General features: G+C 48.7%; 8 protein-coding genes across 8 annotated transcripts; 3 read left to right on the top strand and 5 right to left on the bottom strand.

Moving 5' to 3' along the window:
* Positions 1–296: 296 nt before the first annotated feature.
* On the top strand, positions 297–1022 carry N7481_008079 (DNA 5'-adenosine monophosphate hydrolase; the record flags this gene model as incomplete). The annotated part of the gene is made up of 1 exon (XM_057267298.1): positions 297–1022. One exon carries the CDS (start codon positions 297–299, stop codon positions 1020–1022), a length of 726 nt encoding a protein of 241 aa, XP_057121499.1.
* A 315-nt stretch (positions 1023–1337) lies between these two features.
* On the bottom strand, positions 1338–2278 carry N7481_008078 (putative translocon-associated protein, alpha subunit; the record flags this gene model as incomplete). The annotated part of the gene is made up of 3 exons (XM_057267297.1): positions 1338–1620; positions 1681–2105; positions 2207–2278. 3 exons carry the CDS (start codon positions 2276–2278, stop codon positions 1338–1340), a joined length of 780 nt encoding a protein of 259 aa, XP_057121498.1.
* A 733-nt stretch (positions 2279–3011) lies between these two features.
* Positions 3012–4621, top strand: N7481_008077 (CCCH zinc finger protein; the record flags this gene model as incomplete). Its single annotated transcript, XM_057267296.1, has 5 exons — positions 3012–3086; positions 3156–3299; positions 3359–3567; positions 3623–3702; positions 3783–4621. The coding sequence occupies 5 exons, from the start codon at positions 3012–3014 to the stop codon at positions 4619–4621; spliced, it is 1347 nt and encodes a 448-aa protein (XP_057121497.1).
* Positions 4622–5357: 736 nt separating this feature from the next.
* N7481_008076 (uncharacterized protein) lies at positions 5358–6592 on the bottom strand (the record flags this gene model as incomplete). Its single annotated transcript, XM_057267295.1, has 3 exons — positions 5358–5868; positions 5937–6217; positions 6272–6592. 3 exons carry the CDS (start codon positions 6590–6592, stop codon positions 5358–5360), a joined length of 1113 nt encoding a protein of 370 aa, XP_057121496.1.
* Positions 6593–9088: 2496 nt separating this feature from the next.
* On the bottom strand, positions 9089–11168 carry N7481_008075 (uncharacterized protein; the record flags this gene model as incomplete). Its single annotated transcript, XM_057267294.1, has 2 exons — positions 9089–11065; positions 11103–11168. The coding sequence occupies 2 exons, from the start codon at positions 11166–11168 to the stop codon at positions 9089–9091; spliced, it is 2043 nt and encodes a 680-aa protein (XP_057121495.1).
* A 1658-nt stretch (positions 11169–12826) lies between these two features.
* Positions 12827–14924, bottom strand: N7481_008074 (uncharacterized protein; the record flags this gene model as incomplete). Its single annotated transcript, XM_057267293.1, has 4 exons — positions 12827–13130; positions 13195–13576; positions 13634–14582; positions 14667–14924. The coding sequence occupies 4 exons, from the start codon at positions 14922–14924 to the stop codon at positions 12827–12829; spliced, it is 1893 nt and encodes a 630-aa protein (XP_057121494.1).
* A 505-nt stretch (positions 14925–15429) lies between these two features.
* On the top strand, positions 15430–17460 carry N7481_008073 (karyopherin alpha; the record flags this gene model as incomplete). The annotated part of the gene is made up of 3 exons (XM_057267292.1): positions 15430–15672; positions 15981–16490; positions 16552–17460. The coding sequence occupies 3 exons, from the start codon at positions 15430–15432 to the stop codon at positions 17458–17460; spliced, it is 1662 nt and encodes a 553-aa protein (XP_057121493.1).
* Positions 17461–18805: 1345 nt separating this feature from the next.
* On the bottom strand, positions 18806–22425 carry N7481_008072 (cohesin subunit IRR1; the record flags this gene model as incomplete). Its single annotated transcript, XM_057267291.1, has 2 exons — positions 18806–21924; positions 21978–22425. The coding sequence occupies 2 exons, from the start codon at positions 22423–22425 to the stop codon at positions 18806–18808; spliced, it is 3567 nt and encodes a 1188-aa protein (XP_057121492.1).
* Positions 22426–23910: the final 1485 nt, after the last annotated feature.

Here is a 23910-nt window from a genome sequence, read left to right as displayed (position 1 = left end):
TCGCCGTGTTTCCCTTCTGCGGCTTCTTTACTCACTGCCTTCCCACCCGATTGTCTTCTCTTCTTTACCGCATATATTCCCCGGTGTCCTTTGTTCTCATGTGATTCGCTGGAGGTATATCTATTCTCTCATGTCTGACATGGAGCAGACATCTGCGAGCTCTAACCCTGGTCCATCTGACTCGCGGAGTGGAACAGCGAAGAGAAACGCTTGTGAGTTGACCTTCGTGCCGTTTGAGAAGAATTGCTCGACTAAGATTAACAAGCCCTTTTCTTCCCTGTGCAGTTACCGAACTAATGTCATCCCACAATAAACAACCCAAGCACACGGCGCCTAGTCCATCAAAGAAGCCCCAATATTTCGGAGGCCGCGATGGGCTAGGAGCCTACATCACAAACCCAGAGTCATATCCTTCTGATATCGTGATTTCCCATAACGCAGATTTCGTCGCTATTCATGACATGTTCCCAAAGTCCTCGCTGCATTTGCTCCTGCTCCCTCGCGACCAAACCAAAACCCACCTCCACCCCTTCGAAGCCTTCGAGGACGCCGAGTTCCTCGCCAAAGTAAGGTTTGAGGCCCAAAAGCTTCGTTCTTTCGCTGCGGCCGAGCTGCGGCGCAAATATGGGAAATACTCTATTCAAGAACAGGAAAGGCAAAACGCTCTCAGTGTTGACCCTCCGCCAGATGAGCTGCCCGTGGGAAGAGATTGGGAGAAGGAGCTCATGTGTGGGATCCATGCGGTGCCCTCAATGAACCACTTGCATGTACATGTGATTGCGGTGGATCGCTACAGTGACCGTTTGAAACACCGGAAGCACTATAATAGCTTTGCGACACCCTTCTTCGTGCCTCTTGATGACTTTCCCTTGGCCCAAGGCGACCCACGGAGGGAACCAACGCGCCAGAATTATTTGAAGGAAGAGTTTACTTGCTGGCGCTGTGGCAAGAAATTCGGTAACAGATTCGTTGAGTTGAAGAGTCATCTGGAGCAGGAATTCTTAGAATGGAGGAAATTATAAGCAACGAGTCAAAGTGTGTCAGACAGCAGTCAACTGCGCCTGCAATAAACTGCCCCTGTTTGGTTTGTAATTGTAATTCAAAACTCCCATCAGCCTCTCTAAACTATACTTAGAGAAGCCTTAAGAAGAGTTCAACTCAGTTTCATAAATGTACATGCTTGTCTGAATCTAGTAATGAGTCGTATGCATTCTCAGCATACTTCCAATTTTCCCACATTTCAAAACAGCAACAACTCGGTAGGCATTGAAGGGACAAATCCCTAGCCTCTAACTCCCCATATTGCTACCTTCACTCTAGAGCTCCGCATGCATTATTTACACGCGGGGCTTCTTGCTACCCTTGACCTTGCGCGCCTCGGGGCGGTTGATGTGGTGAGAGGGGATCCAGTCGGCATTGTAGGTAGTAGCGGAGGCGACAGCGGGGTTGGGGGTCTCCTCAACAACGGGGGGTCTCGGGACGCTTCGCGCTGCCAGCGGCACGCTTCTCGCCAGTCTTGCCACTCTTGCGCTTCTGGGGAAGTAGGGAGCGACCCAGACGTTGTAGGTGAAGTAGACGGTACCACCGAAGCAAGCCAGGAGGAAGAAGTAGAGGAAGATGCTATGGATGGTCAGCCAATGGCCTAAAAACACCGAATGGGGTTTGGGATCCACGACTTACATTTGGGGATCGAAGATGCTAGTCTCGGGCTCCACGACGCTCACGGTGCCATTAAAGGCCTGAACGGTGAAGAACTTGCCCTCGCTGTCCGACAGAATGGCGGCAATGTTCAGACGAATATCCTGGGGATGCATCTCGGTCGCGAAGCTGTAGGGGATAGTCTCCTTCGAACCAGCAGGAATCTCGACGCCATAGCGAGTGGCAGTCAGGTTGCGGACAACCTTGCTATCCTCCTCAAGATTCCACAGGCTGCCTCCGAGGAAGTTCACGGTGACGGGGTTTGCCTCGTCGTTGGTGACGGAGATCAGAGCTTCGGTCGGACGACCATTGATGAGCTTGACGCCAAAGATCTCAGAGGCGGGGAAAGAAGCCTCAGCCGTGACAGCAAGGTTGGCGACCTCAGTCTCCGCGACAGTCTCAGCATCCTGATGAAAATGAAGAGTATCAAGTCAGTCAATTGGGTTCCTTGTGGATCGCGACGAAGAGTCACGCGAATTCAATCAATTAAGCCAATGGATAAACTCACAGCAGCGAAGCCGGTGCCGACGAAGGCCTGGAGAGAGAGGAGAGCCAGAGAGAGAAATCCGAAACGAGTCATCTTGAGTGCCTGAAGAAAGAACGAGGTGAGGGTAAAGAGGTACACAAGGGTGAGGGTGATCACACGTTGCAATTTAGGTAGGTCCACTTGGCCGGGGAACCCTCTCTAACACAGCATATATTTACTCTACACACTACATTTCGCTGAGTCACCACTGTAATATAGGCACGTGACAACCCCAGAGCCATTAGATCTCGATTCTTGTTAATTTGGGGACAAAGTGAAAGAAACTAGGCGGAATATTTACTCAAAGCCTAGATAACATCTATTTTGACTTCAATTACCCTACATACCATATATTGGGGCAATTTGAGGGGAAATAGTATACTGCAGAAGGAGATCGATGACTCAGCAATATGTAGTGCATAGAGTGAATCTCAGGAGTGTGGGTAGCCGCTTCCGATTGGCTGGGGTTGGTTACTAAGCATCCTATCTCGTCGCCCTTTTGAGGATCGATTTTTTTTAAAAAAAAGAGGGTAGAAAGATAAAGCTAAAAGAGGGCCAATCTCCACTTCATCGCCTTACCGGCAGACGCCAAAGCACGCTAAAATTTCCAGCGTGATTCCTTGGATCTTTTTTTCCATTTGCAGGGTTAGACGCCGTGACGATCGCGCAAGCGCCTGATTGCTCTGGGAAACTTTATGGCACTTTCGTCCTGAAGATCCAACTCTTCTTCACCTTACTTTCCAACCCACTTTTTTTTTCCACAACCCACTCATAAAGGTCCAGCGCAATGGATTCAACCTCCTATCTTGATCGATATCGCCATTTAAGCGCTGTTGATCAGCAGAAGAATCAGCTCATCGAGGTACCTGCTGCTGTCGCTCCCTCCCTTCTTTCACATGTGCCAGGCTAACGCGATACCATCATACGATAGGAGCTCCTAAAACGAGTGACCGACCTCGAGAACTCCTTCCAACAAGAGAAACTTGATCATGAACGCGAGACTCGCTTCAATCGTGATATTCAACTTCACGAGATGGAGTTGATGCAACAGATACACCAGATCAAGTCTATTATGGTGAGCGCGGTGGTGAACCAACACCTGAGCGTGCGCTGATACGTGTCGGTCTCCTCCAGGATCGAGAACCTTTCGTCGTCGTACTATTAGATGGAGAGGGAATAATCTTCAAGGATGAATTCCTCCAGCAGGGTGAAGAGGGCGGTCGCAATGCCGCCAAGCAGCTTTACACGGCCCTTCATACCTACGTGACGGCGAACCTCCCGAATATTAAAGTACCGAAGTTATTGACAAAGATTTATTTGAATGTGAGGGTCTTCAGTGAGATGTGCGTTCGGAGTGGTCTGGTTTCAGACCCCCCCCGGAATTCACGATTTCATCAGAGGTTTCAATGAGACCATGTCCTTCTCGGAGATCGTGGACATTGGCTCCGGGAAAAACAAGGCTCTCGATAAGATGAAAGGTTCGTGTCCCTGGGTCCCATAGGAATCGACCTATGTCAATCCTGCTAATATTATCTGCTAATATTATTCTCACGTCCAGAGACCCTCCAAGTCTTCCTTTACAACTGCCATTGCCACCAAATCTTTTTAGGCTGCCCTTCAAATACCGAATACACGAACTTCCTGGAGGATATACTGCAAGAGGGTGATCTCACTGGCCGTATTTCTCTCGTGGAGGGTGTTGCCTTTGAGAAAGAGCTTGAGACAATCAAGAACTCATATCGCATCGCCAAATTCCCAGAAGTTTTCCGTTCCGTCAAACTGGCGCCTGCTTGGGCTCCCGCATGGAAGAATACTCATGCCTTACCGTCGCGGTCCCTACTCACTCCATCTCCATCGCGACAGTTCTCAATGCCCCTGCCTTTATCCCGCACGTCAACCAACACCAGTATTTCAGGCGCCGGGGCTCCTTTGACAGCATTGACACCTAACGAAGAGGGTGGATCTCCCGACTTCCAGGTTGTTCGCTCCAAGACGGAAAATTCGACCGCCCCTCCCAAAACCGTGGAGAGGAATAAATATGGACAGCGAGTGGATCGTCTCGACTTCAAAAGCATTCCTCGCGATGAACTTAATCGGTTGAAGAAGTTGAAGCTCTGCAATTACCATTTCCTGCTCGGGGAATGCCCTAACGAGGAGAATTGCTATCATGACCACGATCGCAAATTAACTCGTCAAGAACTTCATATTTTGTCGGCTATCGCACGCATGACACCCTGTCGCTTTGGGCTGGAATGTGATGACCCGGAGTGTATCTACGGCCACCGTTGTCCCCAGAGTGAGCCTGGCAAAAAGACTTGCTTTCGAGGTGACAGCTGTCGCTTTGAGCCAGTAGCACACGGCATCGACACGAATATTGTCAAAGTGACAAAGGTTTAGAATCATACGACCTGGCCTTTCCTTCCGTCCGAAAAACAAAATTTCCCTCGTCATGTTGTACTATTTTCGGTCTTTCCAGATTAATGGGGTTTCAAGGGTTGTATTTTTTATCAATTTCGGCGTGACCGGGTCCTGAGTGTGCTTTCTCTCAAGTTTTGGTGTGGGTTCAGGGCATTGCATCCTCGGCACACATATTTCTACTTCTCGTTACACAACATATGATTTTACCCCTTGTTCTACCTACGATAAGTTTGGCACAGGGGAGTTCGCCTTGATTAGGTTTGATTTCTTGTGGGTTCATTGAAACTTTCTGGAATGCTGGCAACTGGGTTATGTCTTTCGGCGTTTCGATAAAGGCGTCAGGAATTTGATGGAGGTGGGAATACATATTATACCATCATTGAGAATGTGGCAGTAGTTATGGATGTCCTCAGCTGCTCGGGGCCATTCAATCATCTTATTCTAGGAAAATGTATTAGTATCAACTACGATAATTCAACTACGCAGACCATGGAGACCTTTTTTGCCGATCTATCGACCACCCCCCTAAATAATCACTAGTAACATGTCTATTGACTACCTGGGTATTACCTAGTAGGTATTCTAGTTGTTGCCTTCCAAAAACGCTGTATCGCGCCAAATCACTCCATAGCAAGCTACTAGCATGTCATTTATGTTGGTCGGTGCAAGTTCAAAGGTTGTCAATTCATTTCAGTTCGCTGCATTGACGCTACCCTCAACTGAATACCAGGGCCAATATAACCGCCAAGCCGATGATTATCCATAATGGCGCACCGAAGACAGGGCCTTTCCCCGTTGCTGTACTCCCGGCACCAGTATCTGTCTGGCTGGCATTGGTTTGTGCGGCATCACTCCTAGGATTTGTAGTACTGGCCCGAGTCTCGGTTGTAGTGGCAATGCCAACTGGAACATAGTCTGTTGACCTGACGGTAACAGTGTGCACATCTGTACTATAATCCCAAGTAAAGCTGGCGCCGCTAATAGGCGTGGCTATAACACCATTGGTGTTATAAAGAGTCTCCGTGCCATTCTTTGGAAATTGCCCGGTCTTATAATATTTCTGAACGCCACCGGCATCCTCAGCCCCAAACCCTAGATCTCCAGCGCAATCATAATGGTCGAAGATTGATCTGCACGAGCTCCAATCTTCTTCATCCAATAGCCTGCCAAACCAATAGTCGGCGTCAATAATAGAGGGCTTGGTTTTTGGACATGTGTCGTAAAGCCTGGATCGGTTTAGCAATGGTCATCTCAAAGGGTTCTCTGTCTTTTGGCGGGTGATTGCAGTACGCACATGGACCTAACAGCACTCTCTGCGCAGCATTGGCATGCCATGTCATATTTATCGTGGTCATCAAGATCATCTTCCATGCTGTCAAGATTGGTCGTATTATCTAAACATGCAGTGAGCTGATTTTCGATCTGAAGTTCCTTCTTGCGGACCTTTCCGATGTTACAAGAGCATCCGCCAGGCGCTTTATCTGGTGGGGGCCAGAAGGGGATTTTATCGAGGTATTCTTTTTGATATAGTGAGATAAAGTCTTCGACGGTATGTTGATACTCGCAGGAGTAAACCTAGATATCAAGATCGAGTTAGAATGTCCAAGTGTTGAATGTGCGAGTACCAACCTGGTTCCAACAGCTAGATGCGATACAATCGATCTGGCTACCAGCCCTCTCAGCCCCACAAGGAGAAACGCAGCTACCCGGACAGGTTATGGCACAAATTTCTTTCCCCTTGCAAGTCTCAGCACATTCGCGATTCTTCTCCTTATTATCTGGGCATTTCTCGTCGATACAAGTTCCGTGGCGCGCCTCAGCCCTATCGAAGCACGTCGCTAGGCCATCCGGATCCGCGCAGGTGGAGATATCATCGAAGTAGCCAAGATTTCTAGCCACGGAAAGACGCACTAACACTGCTAGCGAAAGTACAGCGCTTCCGAGCCTCATCTTTATGGGTCGTCTAGATCAACTGAGAAACGGCATATGAAGGAGAGAGAAGCGGTCGGCAGTGGGTAGCCTCATGAAGGAGGAACTTATCCCCTTGTATCGTCGCCATTATATCGCTAAACCCAACGGAGCTTAGCCGAAGGGTCCAAGGGCCGAAGGGTCCAAGGATCCTCCGAAGTCTTCTTTACTCGTACTACATGTACGATTCTTGTAGCTTTCTGTTCATATTTTACTCACCACGTCAGTCTCGGTGGCCGTGTGTAGTACACTCGCCATTAGACGCGCCGCGATCATTCGGGGATTTTATCTATTTGGTTGGTTTATTTCAATATAGGTAGGTTATTGCCATCAACAAAGCACCCTTTTCCCCAGGGATTTCTATAGGTACAGCCTCCGAATGCGCCTTCTAGACCTATATCCGTTATAAGGTGCCCAATGATCCTCTTCCCTGTCGAGCTGCAAGTGAGGGAATCCGTCTGAACTCTAGTCCACGAGCCCAACACAATCGAGAATTTACACACACGTGCCCAGGTGCTCAATAAACCTCCAGCACAATTCTGTATCGGACCATCCGCTTGTACTCTTTCCAACATCAGAATTGCAGCATGGGAGGCATCCACCACGACACTTCTCACTGGGAAAAATATGTATCCCGCGAATCCCGTCGGCAGGCTGAACGGAAGCACCTGCAAAGACCAGATCTAGCAGTATCCACCCGGTCAAATCTGGGCAGACTTCGCACCGAGTCTTGCTGTCGATTTCCCCGAGGAATGGCAAAGTGACGCGGAGGTTTAGCTCACGCCCAATGTAGAAATCATAGAATGTGTCCCGTTGTCTTTTGGTCTTTTCCAATGTCAAAGGGAATTACGTCTTCAAGAAGCATGCTTCTATTAAGCAAAGTGTGGGCTTGTAGGATATATGTGTGTCAAATACAGACAGGAACGCCACTATGTCAACCAAAAAGTGATAGCAAACCAACATAAAGTAATGCCAGTACTAGGGCAAAAAAAGTAGTCGCGCCCGGGATCGAACCGGGAACCTTTTCGGTGTGAGCGAAACGTCATAACCATTAGACCACGCGACTTTGATTATTAATACATATCTGATGCTCTTGACTCGAGTGTTCTAAAACTAAAATCAATATATCAAATTACAGTGATAACTAATAAAGCCAGATGGCTGTAGCCTAAGAAACAAGGTATTAACTTTCGGGAAACATGGATATAGCCTGCGCTGTTACAACAGAATCTATAGGGTACATGCTCTTTTTGTTTTATAAATTCGTCTTATTGCCTACAGCCTTTGTAGAATCGCTCACGTATGGGCCAGATACTTCAATTACCTGTATTTCTATTAGATCGCCCTGCTCGCTACACAGTACATAATGTATATTACCCTGTGTCTCTCTGTAATTGGCCTATCTGCCAACGCAGACAGCCAGCGAGCATCTCCTATATATATTGGTAACCAACCCTATAATAGAAACTTCTCTATTTATTTCAATACTCCAGTAAATTAAGATAAAGAGAGTTGTGGGGCCGGTTCCAAGCTTAATCTTAAGTACCTCTCTAAACCATTTTCTACGTAAAACAAGTGACGGTAAAACTACCGCCTCGGGAAGCGATCGGCTTCCAAAGCCAGCCTGAGTTAGACCCCCTGCCACCATGAGCTGTTCCCTAAGCGACCGTGAATACCCCTGGAGCACTACCGGGGCTACTCCCTAAGGACCATGATTGCTTCCCCTAATAATCTAGCTGGCCTATAATATATTTCTTTCTTTGTTTTACTTTCTCCAATGATGAATACTAGCAGTATTTTGCTGCCTATGGTCACTCCTAGGAGCTTAAGTAAAGAAGTAACTTAATTATATACTAGTATCGTATCTATCCTCTAATACTTACTTACTCAACTACATTACTTAATGGCTACTATATGTACCGGCAAGGTACTAAGGCGCAGGCTAATGACCTGTGACTAGGCAAGATATTGGATAGCGAATGAAAGAGGAAACAGGATAGATTCAATCAATACTATGAATAGTAACAGAGACCGATTCTTGAAGGAACTTTCTTGAAGGAACTTCAAGAACTTAGTATAGATCACACAACCCTCTATCGTTTAGACTGGGTTAAACAGTTGTGAAATATTGCAGAAGTCAGATTGCTATACCTGCTACCTTACTCTCTGAATTTCAACCCCATTAACGAGTAATTTGCTAAGCTGAAAGCTTACATCAAGAAAGCCTGGTCCAGCTATGAAAAGGTCCAAACGACAGTGCTCCAAGGCTCCCTTCTTCCAAGCTCTGTCCCGTCTCAGCCGCGAGACGTTAGGGTGTCAGTTCTTCACATTATCCGAAGAAGCTGGATGTAGCAAGCTTACGATCATCGCCATCGCTAACACTTACCACGATTTCGAATCACCTATGCGCGTTGTAAATAGCCATTACACGGCTAATATATACACGATTTGGCCAACATCAATTTCAGTACATATCCGTCAGGTCCCCATCCACTTCCAAAGGACTTGCAACAGTTGATCGCTATGGATAGGTTTCCCTAGGTAATCGTTCAATCCCTTGGCAAGATACGTCTCCCTATCTCCTTTTAGCGCATTTGCCGTTAGGGCGAGTACTGGCACATCAATGCCCAAGTCTCGGATCTGCGATGTCGCTTCCAATCCATCCAACACCGGCATGCTGATGTCCATGAGCACCAGATTGTATGACAGAGGCGTTCGCTTAACTAGTCGAACCGCTTCTGCCCCATCCCATGCTGTATCGACCCGCTCAAAACCGAAATTCTGGAGAAGTTTGAGCATTACCATGTGGTTGACTAGGTTGTCCTCGGCTAGCAAGATATGCTTGCGAGGTGCAATCGCCCGGACTTTGCTTAAAAGATTACTCGGATCATCGGAAGGAGGCTTGCTCGGCTTCTTGTCTGAATGCACACTATCTGTGCGACCCATTTTGACTGTGAACCAAAATACGCTCCCTTTACCGTCTGGACCAGGTACATAGCCCACCGTACCGCCCATGAGCTCCGCTAAACTCTTGCAGATAGAAAGTCCAAGGCCAGCCCCTTGGTACTTTCGTGTTGCGACATCGGCAAATCGTGTAAAAGGCGTGAAAAGAGAATTAAGAGCACAGTCAGAAACCCCGATCCCCGAATCCGCGACCTCTGTGGTAATCAGATATGTCGGCGGGTCTGATTCATCTAGCGAGCAAGTGACAGAAAGTCGAACGTATCCCGACTCTGTGAATTTCACCGCATTCCCTAGCAGATTCTGGACCACTTGACGATACCGTAGAGGATCACCATAGACAACTTTAGGTAAATTTTGCGGAGTTGACACAGTCAGTTCAATACCAGTTTTCAAAAGAGATCTGCAGTTACGCAGGGTGGCATCGAGAACACTCGCGATATCCACAACGTCGCATTTGAGAGAGAAAGACCCAGAAGACAACTTTGAGTAATCGAGGACATCATTGATAATCTGTAGTAAAATGGACGTTGAGTCCTCAATGATCCAAGTGTACTCGAGTTGCTGCTTAGTAAGATTGGTGTCCTTCATCATCGTGACCGCAAGCTGCATGCCATTCATCGGGGTGCGAATCTCGTGGCTCATATTTGCTAAAAAATCCGTCTTCAATTTTGATGATTCCTCGAAGGCTGCGATCATACGCTGCTCGGCCGCCTTTCTCTCAGTGAGGTCACGCGTGACCTTAACAAAGCCAACATGACGGCCATACTGATGGATAGGCGTGATCATGACGTTGGCCCAGAAACGTGTTCCATCTTGTCGGTATCGCCACCCTTCGTCCTCCATCCGTCCTTCGCGTAAAGCAATAGCCAAGCCCTTAGTTGGCTTGTCTATAAGACGGTCCTGGGGACTATAGAAAACCGAAAAGTGCTTGCCGATGATTTCTGAAGCTGAATATCCTTTTAATAGCTCGGCGCCTTGGTTCCATGTGGTGATATTCCCATGAGTGTCAAGCATAAAGATGGCGTAATCTTTAACAGTGTCGACTAAAGTCCTATAAACTTCATTCACATAGGCGTGCTGCTCGTGAGTCGCTTTCCAACGACCTTCTGATATGTTATGAGCTTCTAACACGATGTAGATCAATGCGGAGTTTTCGAAGATAGGCATTATTCGAAGCTGATAAGTTGCATCGCTCCTTTCAACGTGTATCCCCTCTATGACTTGGATTTCTGTCGAGTTGATAGAGGCACGTAACGCTCCATAAAGTGAAGGAGTGTCAGGCACAGGGATGGATTGGGGCGGAATATCGCAGGCGCAAGCGCCCAGGAATGCATCTCTAAATTGACCCGAGAAGGCACAATGACTGTCTGAGACCTCCACGACGCAGAGATTTTCATCAAGGATGAGGGTGGGGTCCGGTGAATAACGATGGATGCGGCATAGAGTGGCGTCGAATTTCGGGTGTTTGTGCGCAGGAGACGTCTCGGTTTCCTATATGAAAATAGTTCTCGTTAGTTTTTGCCTGAACGGCACCCTCATCTTCCATGTTAGGCGTGTCACTGGCCTTGTTAACCCGCATTTCCGTATCGTCCATAGTGAAGTTAGAGAGATCTCTATTGAGAGACATCCTCCGGATGTTCGGACTGTCGTTCTAGTTGTGTTAGTGGGGCAGGCGGTATTGGCGCGAGTGGTGTAGAATCAGCATCTTTCAAGACAAATATCCATTTCATACAGAAGAATGTGTCCCAGGCCGAGATTGATTGACTTGAGACGGAAGTGCGGAAAATTCGATGCAAATGACAGTTCGCGCAGGTGGAACTCGTAGATAGGGCGGTGGGTTGCAGAATGCGTGCCCAGGTGATCGATGGGGGATGTATATCGCCTCTCCTGAAATGCCTTGTGCTAGCCAACTACGTAATAGACCCAAAGCCCAGTCCACTTACGAGGCATCCCAGCACGGACCGATCTATCTTAATTGGCTGGAGAGTTTTGCAGGGAGAGATTCCAGACCCCTCGACTACATAGTTAACCAGCAGTTCGATGATTGCTTAGTCAAGCGGCAATCGGTCGGAACTTGGTGTTGGCCGAAATGTACGCGAATCAGAACACAACGTTGTCTAACATTTACATACTGTAGAATGCTCCTTACCATACAATTTTGTAACTATGACCGCGAGCACTGACTAAACAAACGATAATTACAAACATGTGATATAATGCGTAACAAAAGATACGAATTCCCTACTCATACCGACACAATGATAACCATTTACCACAGTCTCAGATGGCCGACCACGAGACCAAAAATGAATTCGTTCTCAGCCTCGTAGATGAGGTTTATAATTAACTTTATTGTGAGGGGTCGGGGTACTGTACCCAGAATGACATGGAACTGAAAGATTAGGTCCGCGATGTTACATACTTCTTCCACAGAAGTAGGTAGGGTCAAGGTAGGTGGAAGTGAATGACGGGGCTAAAACAAGGTCACCAAGGAGTTGAGCTAATAATACCACAGTAGTAGGTATTGTATATTGTATACAATACTATATATATTTAATTGTAGAGTAGGTACTAGTAACACGGCAGAATTACCCAAATTGGTGGTATTCCCAGATATTTGGTCTAAGTCGGTACAATTGGACAACAGAGTCTCGGAAGAGAGATGCTGATGACGTGCCTGATCGTCCACCCAGAGCGCCTTGAGTAGGGCGGAGCTGATCCCTGAGTAGCAATGAGCGCTAAGCAATCCGGGAGCAACCCAAGAGCAAACGATAAAGACTTGCTTTGATTTCTATCACGTGATGTAGAGATGACGATTAAAAAAACGCTTAAACTGATGTCGGATGTAGCCGTTTTTGGCGTGCAATTTACCGTGACATAGCTTGGGGTGTGATAAAAGAGGAATGATTATAGGGTAGGAAACGGTTGGATTCAGGGTCAAGTCTGCTTCATGATGGCTAATATCCGGATTTCAGTATACCAAAGTCGCGTGGTCTAATGGTTATGACGTTTCGCTCACACCGAAAAGGTTCCCGGTTCGATCCCGGGCGCGACTACTTTTTTGCACTCTATACACTCTGTTTTTGTAGCTTCTTGTTGTGATTTTTTGCCGACGTCATGACCAATGGTTTGCGAATGATTCATAGATTGGTGCTGGCTTAGTTTCTGTTATTGGGCTTGTTACTATAAAGGTGTTGATGACCTTGTTCTTCGACAACTTTGATACTTATTTTGGTGTACATGAACTCGAAGTCATGAGTGAATTGTTGTCCCAAACATGGCAAAACGTCTCTCCCAACCAAAGCACCCGGACTGGGTGCATATATCCCGGTCTTCCTCATCAACAGCCATAGCATCTGGATCCTTATGGCTGCATTTCACACCATACTCTCTGATACAACATTCGAAAGGCACAGAGGAGGACTTGACTGGTTGCCATGGTTCATCATCGCCAATTGCAGTAGCGGCGGATTCTTGTTTGCGTTCTTCAAGATCACCCCAAAGCAGGAAAAGTTTCTCTCTCAGTTCATGTAGCCGACTTGAGTTATTACGTAGACTGCAAGGATTTTATTATTCAGCCGGATGCTCGGGAATTTTGATTTTTAGTGGACAAAACTTACTCATCGGCGTCGAGACCCAACAAATGAGTGGCGTCACCCTCAGAGACGAAGATCTGCATAAGTTCTCTGGTTTGCTGTTTTGAGTTCGTGGGTTCTGTTCCCTCGACTAGCAAACAAAACCGCCATTCCCAAGTGTAATACTTCGGGCTCAAATCATCATCTTCGTGCTTTTGGTTCTTGAGAGCTTTCAAAGGAACCTGTACCGCAAAGTCTTCCAGAGCTGGAGGGTAGAAGTCGACGACGCGAAGAACAGGGTGATAGCAAAGATTCTGAAAGGGCAGTTTGTAGGTTAAATCCCCTGAAATTTTGTTGATATGGGTTTCGGCAGACAATATTGAATCGACATCCCAAGTAACGGGGATTCCGTATTCAAGACACTTGACTTTCGAATATATGAGTATGCGTCTTTTGCGGGACTCCAAAACACAAGGTTGCTTACCGTGTTGATTTGGCTTTTTTCGCGCGGTTGGTTTTGACAACACTGTCTGACCTTCTTCTCTGCGGACCTCCTGTGTGTTTTGTTTGCTCTTTTTCGGCTTCTCGGCTTTTTCCTCGGTCTTCATCGAGTTTGTGTTCGGATCACTTTGCACCTTGGGTTTCCCGTGGATCCTCCAGTATGCTTTGCGACGATCCAGAAGCTCTCGTGCGCGTTCATCGTAGGCGTCTGATATGATGTTGACATGGATCTTATTTTCAAACCGCTTGTCCCTATGAACAGCGGCCTCGACACCTCCGCTACGGTCATCTTTGACATGTACATATGTGAGATGAACCAGGTTGCCCTCTTTGACGTACTCACGCGCAAAGCTGGCATGGGGCTCCCAGAGTGCGACTTGTAATGTCAATTGGCCCCACGGACCAGGCCAATTCTTCTTTTTCCGAGACAAGTATCCATAAGCGTCTCCCTCCACGCCATCTTCCTCATAGTCTTTCTTGATATCCATGAGAGACGTATTAACGGTGTAATCCGTAAGATAGAGCAAAGTCTTGTCGCTGTCAAATGTATTCATCTTCACTACCTGGCCGAGTAATTGTGTCAGCCGGCCAACCTTCACATCTTGAATAAGAGTCATTGGCAGGCCTGACGATTTGAGCACCGGAGCTGAAGTTTGAAAGTTGTGAGAAGGCTGTCGTGAAATTGCCGTGGGTTGTACTTGTGCTGGTGTTGGCGTTGGGTATGACTGCAAAGCTGCGGGCGGCTCCTCGCCTGTGAGGTTTGCAAGAAGTATAGCTGCCATTCTTTTCTCCTCTGGATCTGTTTCAAAGGCGATAGGCCCACGGCTAATTGATAAATGATCGCCAGACCCTGCTTGCGGCCGAAAAACGGCCCAGTAAACCATGTCATTCTGCGTGGCCACAGCGGTTGGCTTGCCCTGAAAGTTGGTAACCTATTGGATATTGTTGAATCAGTATGCTTCACTAATATGATGGAATGTGTAAGTGTTGTGCTCATGCGGACGGACATAACATACTCGGATATCTCGAAGTAGAACTACATCGTTGAGCTGGACAATAGGCAGGAAGGCTTCGTTGTCATTGAAATACTTGACTTTGAGACCTCCTTGCCAAGTTGGAGCATCGAACTCGCAGTCTTTGATGGTAAATGTGACGCCATATGAAGAACCTCTGGTTTTCCAAGGGTCCAGTGTATCCACTACCACGCCAATGGTGTTGACCTTCCTCCGAGCAGAACATGCGGCGGTGATGCTGACTAGACTAGCCGAGGCCATGTTTTAAGGGCTCCAAGTTTTTCTTCTTCTAGAAGACTTGGAAATGTGAGGGAATTGCCCCTCGTCGAAGTGGTTTGTCTTTGGCAATAGCAGAGAGTTTTGGATGTATCTCATATGGCAAAATAAGAGACACAGCTGAGCCTTGGCGCCGGTCAATGGGCACCCTCCATTGTCGCGTGGGATAGAATTGATCTCTACAAGAGAAAACCTCCAGGGCTCCAGAATAATATTAAGTTTGATCAGCAGAGAAAGCTCCTTTGAGGGATTTATGCCATGAAAACAAAGACCCGCGATAAGTGAGAGATGCGCGCCCGTCGGAGGGAAAGCATCACATGATCACGGCCCCCCCCCTCCCTTACACACACGAATCCTTTCTTCTCTCCTTCTTCCCCACACATCTCTCCCTCCCTCCCTCCCTCTCCTCCCCATCCTCAGCGCGCCATTCCCACCCATCATTTTTTCAAAAACTTGATTTCCGAGGCGCGCATATTTTTTAATCGCAAAAATGGCCGAACGTTATATCCCAGAGCACCGCCGGACGCAGTTCAAGGCGAGAAATCAGTTCCGCCCCGATGAGCTCCGCCGCCGCCGTGAAGAACAACAGGTCGAGATCCGGAAGCAGAAGCGTGAGGAGAACATGGCCAAGCGACGTGGTGTCCAAACTAGTGATGGAGGTATCGGTGTTGGTGGTGCTGGCATGGCTGCCGCCACTGAGAGTGATGATGAGGCTAGTGCTATCGAGAGCGAGGTAAGTTTTTTTTTTTCTTTCTTCTTTGGTTTTGCTGTTCGTTTGCCCCCCCTTTTCGCCTTGGTCCTCCGAGGTGCAATACCTACAAGCTTCATATGATTTGAGTGATGATCTCCTGCTCGATGATGGCGCCCACCTGTTCTTTGTTTTTATGATGCGATCATCAACATGGAATTTTTTTCACCGCCCTGTTGCCATGGGGCCGACCCCTCCAACACGGACCAAAATACCCACGACCCCACTACGCGATATTTTGCGAGCCACAATCCGGGAATTACAAACAGCTAACATGATGGATTTTTTTTTAGCTCAACGTCGAGCTTCCCCAGATGGTGAAGGGTGTCTTCTCCGACCAAGTTGAGGAGCAAATCCAGGCCACCACTAAATTCCGCAAATTGCTGTCCAAGGAGCGCAACCCTCCTATCGAGCGTGTCATTGAGACCGGCGTCGTCAGCCGCTTCGTTGAGTTCCTTCGCTCTCCTCACACCCTGGTCCAGTTCGAGTCCGCTTGGGCCTTGACCAACATTGCCTCCGGTTCCGCCCAACAAACTCAGGTTGTCATCGAGGCTGGTGCTGTCCCTATCTTCGTTGAGCTGCTTAGCTCCCCCGAGCCCGATGTCCGCGAGCAGGCTGTGTGGGCCCTTGGTAACATTGCTGGTGACAGCCCTCACTGCCGTGACTTCGTTCTCGGTGCTGGTGCCCTGCGCCCCCTGCTCAACCTCATCAACGATGGCCGCAAGCTGAGCATGCTTCGCAACGCTACTTGGACTCTTAGCAACTTCTGCCGTGGCAAGACCCCTCAGCCCGACTGGAACACTGTATGTTTTACCATCTACTCACACCCCATTAATTGGAAACTTATAACTAACTTTGGCCTAGATCGCCCCCGCTCTGCCCGTCCTTGCCAAGCTCATCTACATGCTGGACGACGAGGTCCTGATTGATGCCTGCTGGGCCATCTCCTACCTTTCTGATGGCGCTAACGATAAGATTCAAGCCGTCATCGAGGCCGGCATCCCTCGCCGACTGGTGGAGCTCCTCATGCACGCCTCCACCTCCGTTCAAACTCCCGCCCTCCGTTCCGTGGGCAACATTGTCACCGGTGACGATGTCCAGACCCAGGTCATCATCAACTGCGGTTCTCTCCCCGCCCTGCTCTCGCTCCTGAGCTCCACTAAGGATGGCATCCGCAAGGAGGCTTGCTGGACTATTTCCAACGTCACTGCTGGCAACTCTAGCCAAATCCAGGCCGTCATTGACGCTGGTATTATTGCCCCTCTGATCAACCTGCTTGCCAACGGCGATTTCAAGACCCGCAAGGAGGCTTGCTGGGCTATCTCCAACGCCACCTCCGGTGGTCTGCAGAAGCCCGATCAAATTCGCTACCTTGTCTCCCAAGGCTGCATCAAGCCCCTCTGTGATCTCCTCGCTTGCCCCGACAACAAGATTATTCAGGTTGCTCTTGACGGTCTTGAGAATATTCTGAAGGTCGGTGATATGGATAAGGAGGCTGGCGAGGGTGAGGCCCGCGTCAACCGCTATGCCCTCTTCATCGAGGAGGCTGGTGGTATGGAGAAGATCCACGATTGCCAGAACAACGCCAACGAGGAGATTTACATGAAGGCGTACAACATCATCGAGAAGTACTTCTCTGATGAGGATGAAGGTGCTGGCGATATCGATGAGCTTGCTCCCCAGCAAACCTCTACCGGATTCGCTCTCGGCGCCGGTCAGCAGCAGCCTGGCGGATTCAACTTCGCTAACGGCGGTGATTCCATGGATATGTAAAAGGCTTCATTTTCGAATGCTCTGCTCCTTTTTGCTTTCGCCTCCGTTCCGTCTCTGGGCCCGCTTCCCGCTCGAGTTGCACAAATTGTACTTTGGACATTACGCGAAGTTGCAAACGCATCTCATGACACCCAGCGCACCCAATCTCGGCTTCTCCCCTCCGAGTGCGATTCGCTTATCGTGTCGCGGTCTAATAACCGCCCAATCTTTTTTTTTCTATTCTCCATATTCCCTGTTTGTCACCTCCACCCTGTCACGATTTTCTCATTTCCCCCTTCCCCTTTCTCCGCGCCCATTTTGATTTACGATAAACAAGATTCACCATCATGTAACCCCTCCCCCTTAGCATCCTCATACACAGGCGTATTTGTTTGAAGGATCGGATTTTTCTTTTCTTTCTATGTTAATGTCCCAACCCGATGTTTTATTGGTGCTTCTGGCTGGGGCATTAGGCCCCGAAGGGAGCGACCTTTGTGTCCTGGCATCAAGGATGATTTCAAGGCAATGCTTATACATCGGGCTCTCTTCAACCCTCTTAAAATTGACCTGGTCTAGCCAAGCACCATCCCTGATCGTTCTTGTCGATCACACTCCATGCGGTAGTTTCTTTCGCAGTTTGCCCCTGGAAAAATGAAGTCTTCTCTGTGAAACGTTCAAGTAAGTACTTTCAAATTGTAGACGTGGAAATATACTATTTGTCAACCTTGAAAGTACCAATCAACTGTAGCCTAGTAGTAAGAATCTTCGATTTTGCGCTCGGCCATTCCCTCACTGCATCATACCCAGCAGAAGCCTATTGACATGCGTTCTCTAGACAGTACTAGTAGTACTTGTACCTTGAGCCGTTTGGAGAGCTCGAAAAATCTGAGTACCTAGTAGGTATTGTCAGCTACCACGGGGAATTATTATCTCATCCAAGTCGACGATCCCTGTTGCAATTACTACTCTACTAGTAAGGAAGTTTTACTCCTGGTATAACTTTGGCTGCCCCGGTGGGAACATCCATGAATCCCGAGGTCTTACTCCGACTCGCCTGCCCAGGTGCATGCTTGGTCACCTGGACAAGTACGAGAACGCGAAATGAAAGGTGCGTAGCCGAGCCATTCCAATATGTGGGCGATGATCTATCTGTTGCTTCATGATCCCTCCCTACCTGGTACCACTAGAACAATAGTCATAAGAAAAATCAATTAACAGTAGAATGGGAGTAATAAAGAGATAGAAAAAAAAAGAAATAGATAATTTAGACATCAGAAGTAAGGAAATTAGGAAACACGATCAAAGGCTGAAAGGAGCAAAGCCACAAAATCACATATCAGATCACAGGTATCCCACGAATATGCAATTAGTCACCCATTATTTCATCTTCATCTTCATCGGGATCGGGACCACGATTTAAATCTTCATTGTCATCGTCCACGATCTCGTCCTCAACAAGCTCACGCGCCCGCAGGTCCTCCTCGTCATCCTCTTCGATCGGATCATCGTGGTCACCCTCCTGCTCTTCCTCCTCTTCCTCATTGTCATCGACACGCTCAGCCGATTGAATATTCTTGCTAGGCGCGGCTGTTTTCTCTCCCGCTTGGGCGCTCCTCACGGGTTGTTTTCCCTTGTTGCGGGGTGCACTGCGAGGTTTGCGCTCTTCAAGGTAGGAGAGGACTTCACGGTAGTTTTGACCGAGAGAAGTCTTGTTGCGTAGGAGACGCTTCTTCAAGGAGCCGCGCTTCGTGCCGGATGCATCGACCACGCGACCGATAATAGCGAGGACAAGCTTGCCGGTCAGTTCGCATAGTCGCTGCTCGGCGACGATGCTGCTGCGGAGTCGTTCCATGATAACGACCTCGTCTTCTTCTTCATTCTCCTCCTCGTCATCCTCGGGCTCATCTTCGGATGCGGGGGCATCGTCCTCAGCAGGTTCGCGATCGTACTTGGCTGTCTTGGCGAAGATTCGCTCGGCAGTGCCGTGGATTTTGGTAATGAGGGCTTGAGAGTCTGAGGGGATTTCGTGTACAAGGCTTTGCGCCTGGAAAATTACATCCTCGTCATTGCCAATAATACCCTGGCCGGCGTTGCGGAGAGTGCTGAATAGTGTTTGAAGGTCCAGGAATGTCGTAGTGGCGGTGAATCGTAAATCGTCGAGGCCGGTCAGCCCGTTCATGATATCTAGGAGTGTCGACGCAAATGTTTCGCGGCTCTTGGTGAGTGCTTCGAAATATGAGGTACTAAAATTGGCTTTTCCTTCACTCAGGGCTGTAGACAGAGCTTGCACCTTCCACATGAAATAGAAGAGCAGAGTCCGTATACTGTTCGTCACAAGTTCGGCCTCTGCCCGAGCAGTATCTTCATCTTCATCTTCTGCTAGGAGGGCACGCTGAGCCAAATGGATGAGTGTGTTGAAAGGAGCCTCCCCGTGGTCCTTCTTGGATTTTGAGCGAGAGGTTGGTACTGTCTCCAAGATTGTCGAGCAGTCCATGATGGCGGAGAGTTTAGAGATGCGTGTGATAGTATTGGTGAGGTCGGTAAGGGTTGGATCGGAGATTGAGGCGCCTGCCTGAACTTCTTTCTTGCGAGACAAAGCACCAAGGGTATCGACCATGTCTTCCCACAACTCTTGAATCTTGCCTTCAAGAACCTCCCGCATTTCATCGGAGCTCTTGGCGTGCAAGAAGGCGACACTAGCCTCAGCCAAGACGTCTTGATCCGAGTGAGTCAGGAACTGCTTATTGATGTCGTTGAGTAAGGATGTGTAGGCCGTCGCATCTTTCTGCATATCTTGAATCGAGTTCAAATCTACCAGGTGTTCCAGTCGGAGAACAACAGATGCAGCTTCAGGAGCAGAGCCAAACTTATTGAGAAGCTGAGGGATTGATTGAGCCAGGTTGTGAGAAATTTCTTCCTGAAGTTCAGGGATCTTCGCAGTCAGTGCCTTGACCCTGCGTCCGCGTTTGTCAATGTCTGACTTAGCGACGTCAAGTACTCGAAGCTTCACTGCCGCACACAAAACCTCAAGAAGAATTGCCTCTTGGCCTTCTTGGATCCTGTACAACTTACGAACAATCCCAGTAGTGTCATCCTCGGCTGGATCATCGGCGATTTGTGAGTGGTCGTATAGGAGGAAGCCGGCTAATGACTGCCACTGGGAGAGTTCTTCCATATGAGGATAGATGGCTTCAGTTGCGAGAACAAAGCGAGTCGCAGCGGGTGCCCCGGACAGTACATCGCGTGTTGTGGAAATCATACCAGAGTCCTCATCTTCTTGTACATCGTAGGCTTGGAACATGTCCACAAGACACTTGAACTTAATCCAAGAGCGCTTTGGCGAATCGAAATCGTCGTCGTCGTCGTCATCGGCGAAGATCTCGTTAATCTCGTCTCCGATTTCCTCCACCATGGAGTCAAACGCATCTTGGACGTTAGCAACAAAGAAACCACCAGCTGCCTTTCTAATCCGAGGGTCAAGATCAAGCACTAATCGGCCGATAGCGTCGACGTCGCTGGGTTCTAGGAAGCCGCCGTCTCGTAAGTGGTTTAGAAGTTCAATCGCAGCAACACGGACGTTTAGATCCGCATCCTGGACGGCGATTTCCACAACGCGCTGACGGAAGCGTTCAGTGAAGGAGTTCAGGGCACCGATGTTGTCTCGACTCTCGTACAATGGCAATAGTTGGGTCAATGCAATCAATCGGGTGTGAGCAACGGTATCGGAAATCGCCCAGCCAAGATAACGCAAGGACTGAGCATCGAGGAACATTTCCCGGTAGGAACGAATCCATCGACCCAAAGCCAGCATGCACTCGGCTCTAATATTGCCGTCAACATCACGATGGCGGTGGACAAAGACAGTATCAAATCCATCTTGAATGAACTCATTGAGTTGTTCCACTTTTTGTTCGCCTTCCGCAACAGCCGTCTGAATTGCCTCTACGCGGCCCTTATTAACGGTCTTCTTTTTCTTCTCACTTTCGAGCTGTTTGCGGGAGGTTGTGACAGTAGTTGTGACTTCCTGTGTAATCTCACACAGTGCAGTTATGACAGACAAGGCCATAACAGTCGCAGTATGGCGAAAAGGTCTGAGTTTAGATGACGACATCGAAGACATCCAGATCTGGATATTCTCAAGCAGGGCTCCATCGGTGTAAAGGACCGAAGAGTGGTGGAACGTTTGGATCAGTGCGCCGATAAATTCTTCGAGAACGAGTTGAAATGCCTTGAACTTCTTTTCGTGAGAAATGAGAGGATAGTCGATGATACCTTCTGCTTGGTATTCGTTTTGGAGGCTTGCGATTTGGTTGGGGGCATTGTCCACATCGTCCACCTCCTCTTTTGTGAGCTCTAAAGTGGCTCCTGTGCAGCGGATGAGGAAGTTGATCAGGTCCCGCATAGCTCCCAAGTTATCACGTTGGTACAGGCTCAGCCATTGTGCAGCGGCGGTATCGGCATTATTACTCTTTCCGAAGATCTCCGCTATTTCCATGTTATTAGAAAGAAACTCACTTCGATTTAGTTGGGAGACATACCATATAGTCCATGCTCACCTGCGGCCAAACTGGGTCGAATCTTAGGCATGCGGGGGCGTGAAGCTGGTAGTCGGCCATTGAGGGCAGGCCTGAAAGCGAGTTGTTTCCCTAGTCCATTACCAACAACCTTGGGCTTCTTCGCAGCACGCGGAACTTTCTTCGCCGCGGGTTTTTTTGATTGAGCCTTGCGAGCTGCACGTTTCTTTGCCTTCAGTTCTTCCTCGTCCGCTGCATCATCTTCGCTGGACTCGTCACTCTCCGAGTCGGACATATTATCATCACCACCAGGCTCCAGTACATCTCCCCGCTTACGTTTCCCGCCAGCATTCGTTTCGAGGGCAGAATGTGTGCTTTGTGAAAATGTGTCGGGCCGGCGCGTCATGCGACCCGATTTGCGTCTGTCCTCGCCGGGGGTGCCCGCCGGGGTGCTTGAGTTGTCCAGCTCCATGACGATAGGAATTGTGTGATTGGGGATCTGGCGACTGGAATAATGGGAGCGTCGCGTCTGTCGGCCCCGACTGTTGAACGAAGACGGGGATTGGGAGGTTCGGACGCCAGGTCAAAACGCGCTCCGTGAAACGCGCCGTGCGACGGCAGTAAAAACGATTCGGCGAATCGACGCGGTGGTAGTGGACCGAGCAGGCGGCTTTGATGCAGAGTATCGTGACTCAATGCACAACCAGTCGAATGTCGAACTGTTCCTTGGGAGAAATGGGAAGGCCGATGGATCGGAGGGCGGGGGTCCCAAGGAAGCGTAAAGTTTACGGAGTCGCGTTTGCGATTTCTGCCTGATTCTGCCTGATTCGTGTTCGGTTGCCTTGCTGCCTTGCTGCCTTAGCCTTGACATCACTGGCCTCAGGCCAAAATATCAATTACCCCAGAGCGATCAGATCATCCGGGAGTACAGAGTACAGAGACAGGGTACTACAATACAGGTTCACTTGAGCTGATTGAGTTTCTGCCCTGATTGCAGTCTGAAAAACATTGTCCATAGATCGAGTTGACAACTAAGCGTAAGCCAAAGAGATATAGAATCGTTTAATGCATCAAGCTGGGTCGACCTGCTCACTCATACAGGTACCCCCAATGGACATACGGAGTACTCATACATAAATGTTAACCCTACCTAAGTACAATCCTTAGATTAGACTGAGAACTGTCTCCCATACGGATTACAGGGAATGGGGCACGTAGCGGAGTGTTGCTTTCTTTGTCTTCGGCTGGCGATCACGATCATGGGGTCATTGCTTGCTAGTTTCTTTTTCCTTCCCGTTGAGGTGATTTTTATTTGCAAATTGGCGTCACGAGGGACTTCTTCGTAACTACGCGCTCAACAGAGTTAGGGCAAATTGTGGCGGAGGACCTTGTAAGATCTGGTATCTACGGTGTTGGTATTGTTATTGCTTAGAATATTTCAAAATCCAGAAGAGAAAAATGAGTGTACGGACTTGGAAGAATCCATACACGTGGAATCGGATCATGGTCCTTCAAGAAACACTAGTAACCGAGTTCACAGCGATCATCCGCTAAGCCTGCTCCTCGCATCCAACTCCACCTTGTTGTTCACATCCTCCAGACTACTCGTACAGCATGAGGAAAATAGCCGAAGTAGGTGCCTAGCACTGCCACGAGATAGGTCAATGATTTCTGACGATCCCTGAGTGACAGGGGGTGGCAGGGAATGTACTATAGAGGAGCGAACATGTCTTGGCGGTGGATGAGATACTCGTAGTTGTAGTATGCAGTATGCAGTATGCAGTAGAATACCAAGCAAGTGAGAAGGTGGAATACACAGGCAATACCAATAATACGACGATCGGGTCATGTGGTGGGTGCCAAGCCCCGCCAGGCCCCGTCCGGAGTGAAGTTGGACCAGTCGCGGCGTCCCTGGCAGAGTTACTCTGTGTCATAGAAATCCATTTGGCCTCCTCTC

The sequence above is a fragment of the Penicillium waksmanii genome, assembly GCF_028829765.1.
Source record: "Penicillium waksmanii strain IBT 27052 chromosome Unknown utg000007l:1.0-4314555.0:1.0-4317578.0, whole genome shotgun sequence".
Taxonomy (NCBI): Eukaryota; Fungi; Ascomycota; class Eurotiomycetes; order Eurotiales; family Aspergillaceae; genus Penicillium; species Penicillium waksmanii.
The sequence above is the reverse complement of the archived record's forward strand: the minus strand, read 5'-3'. Positions and strand labels throughout refer to the sequence as shown.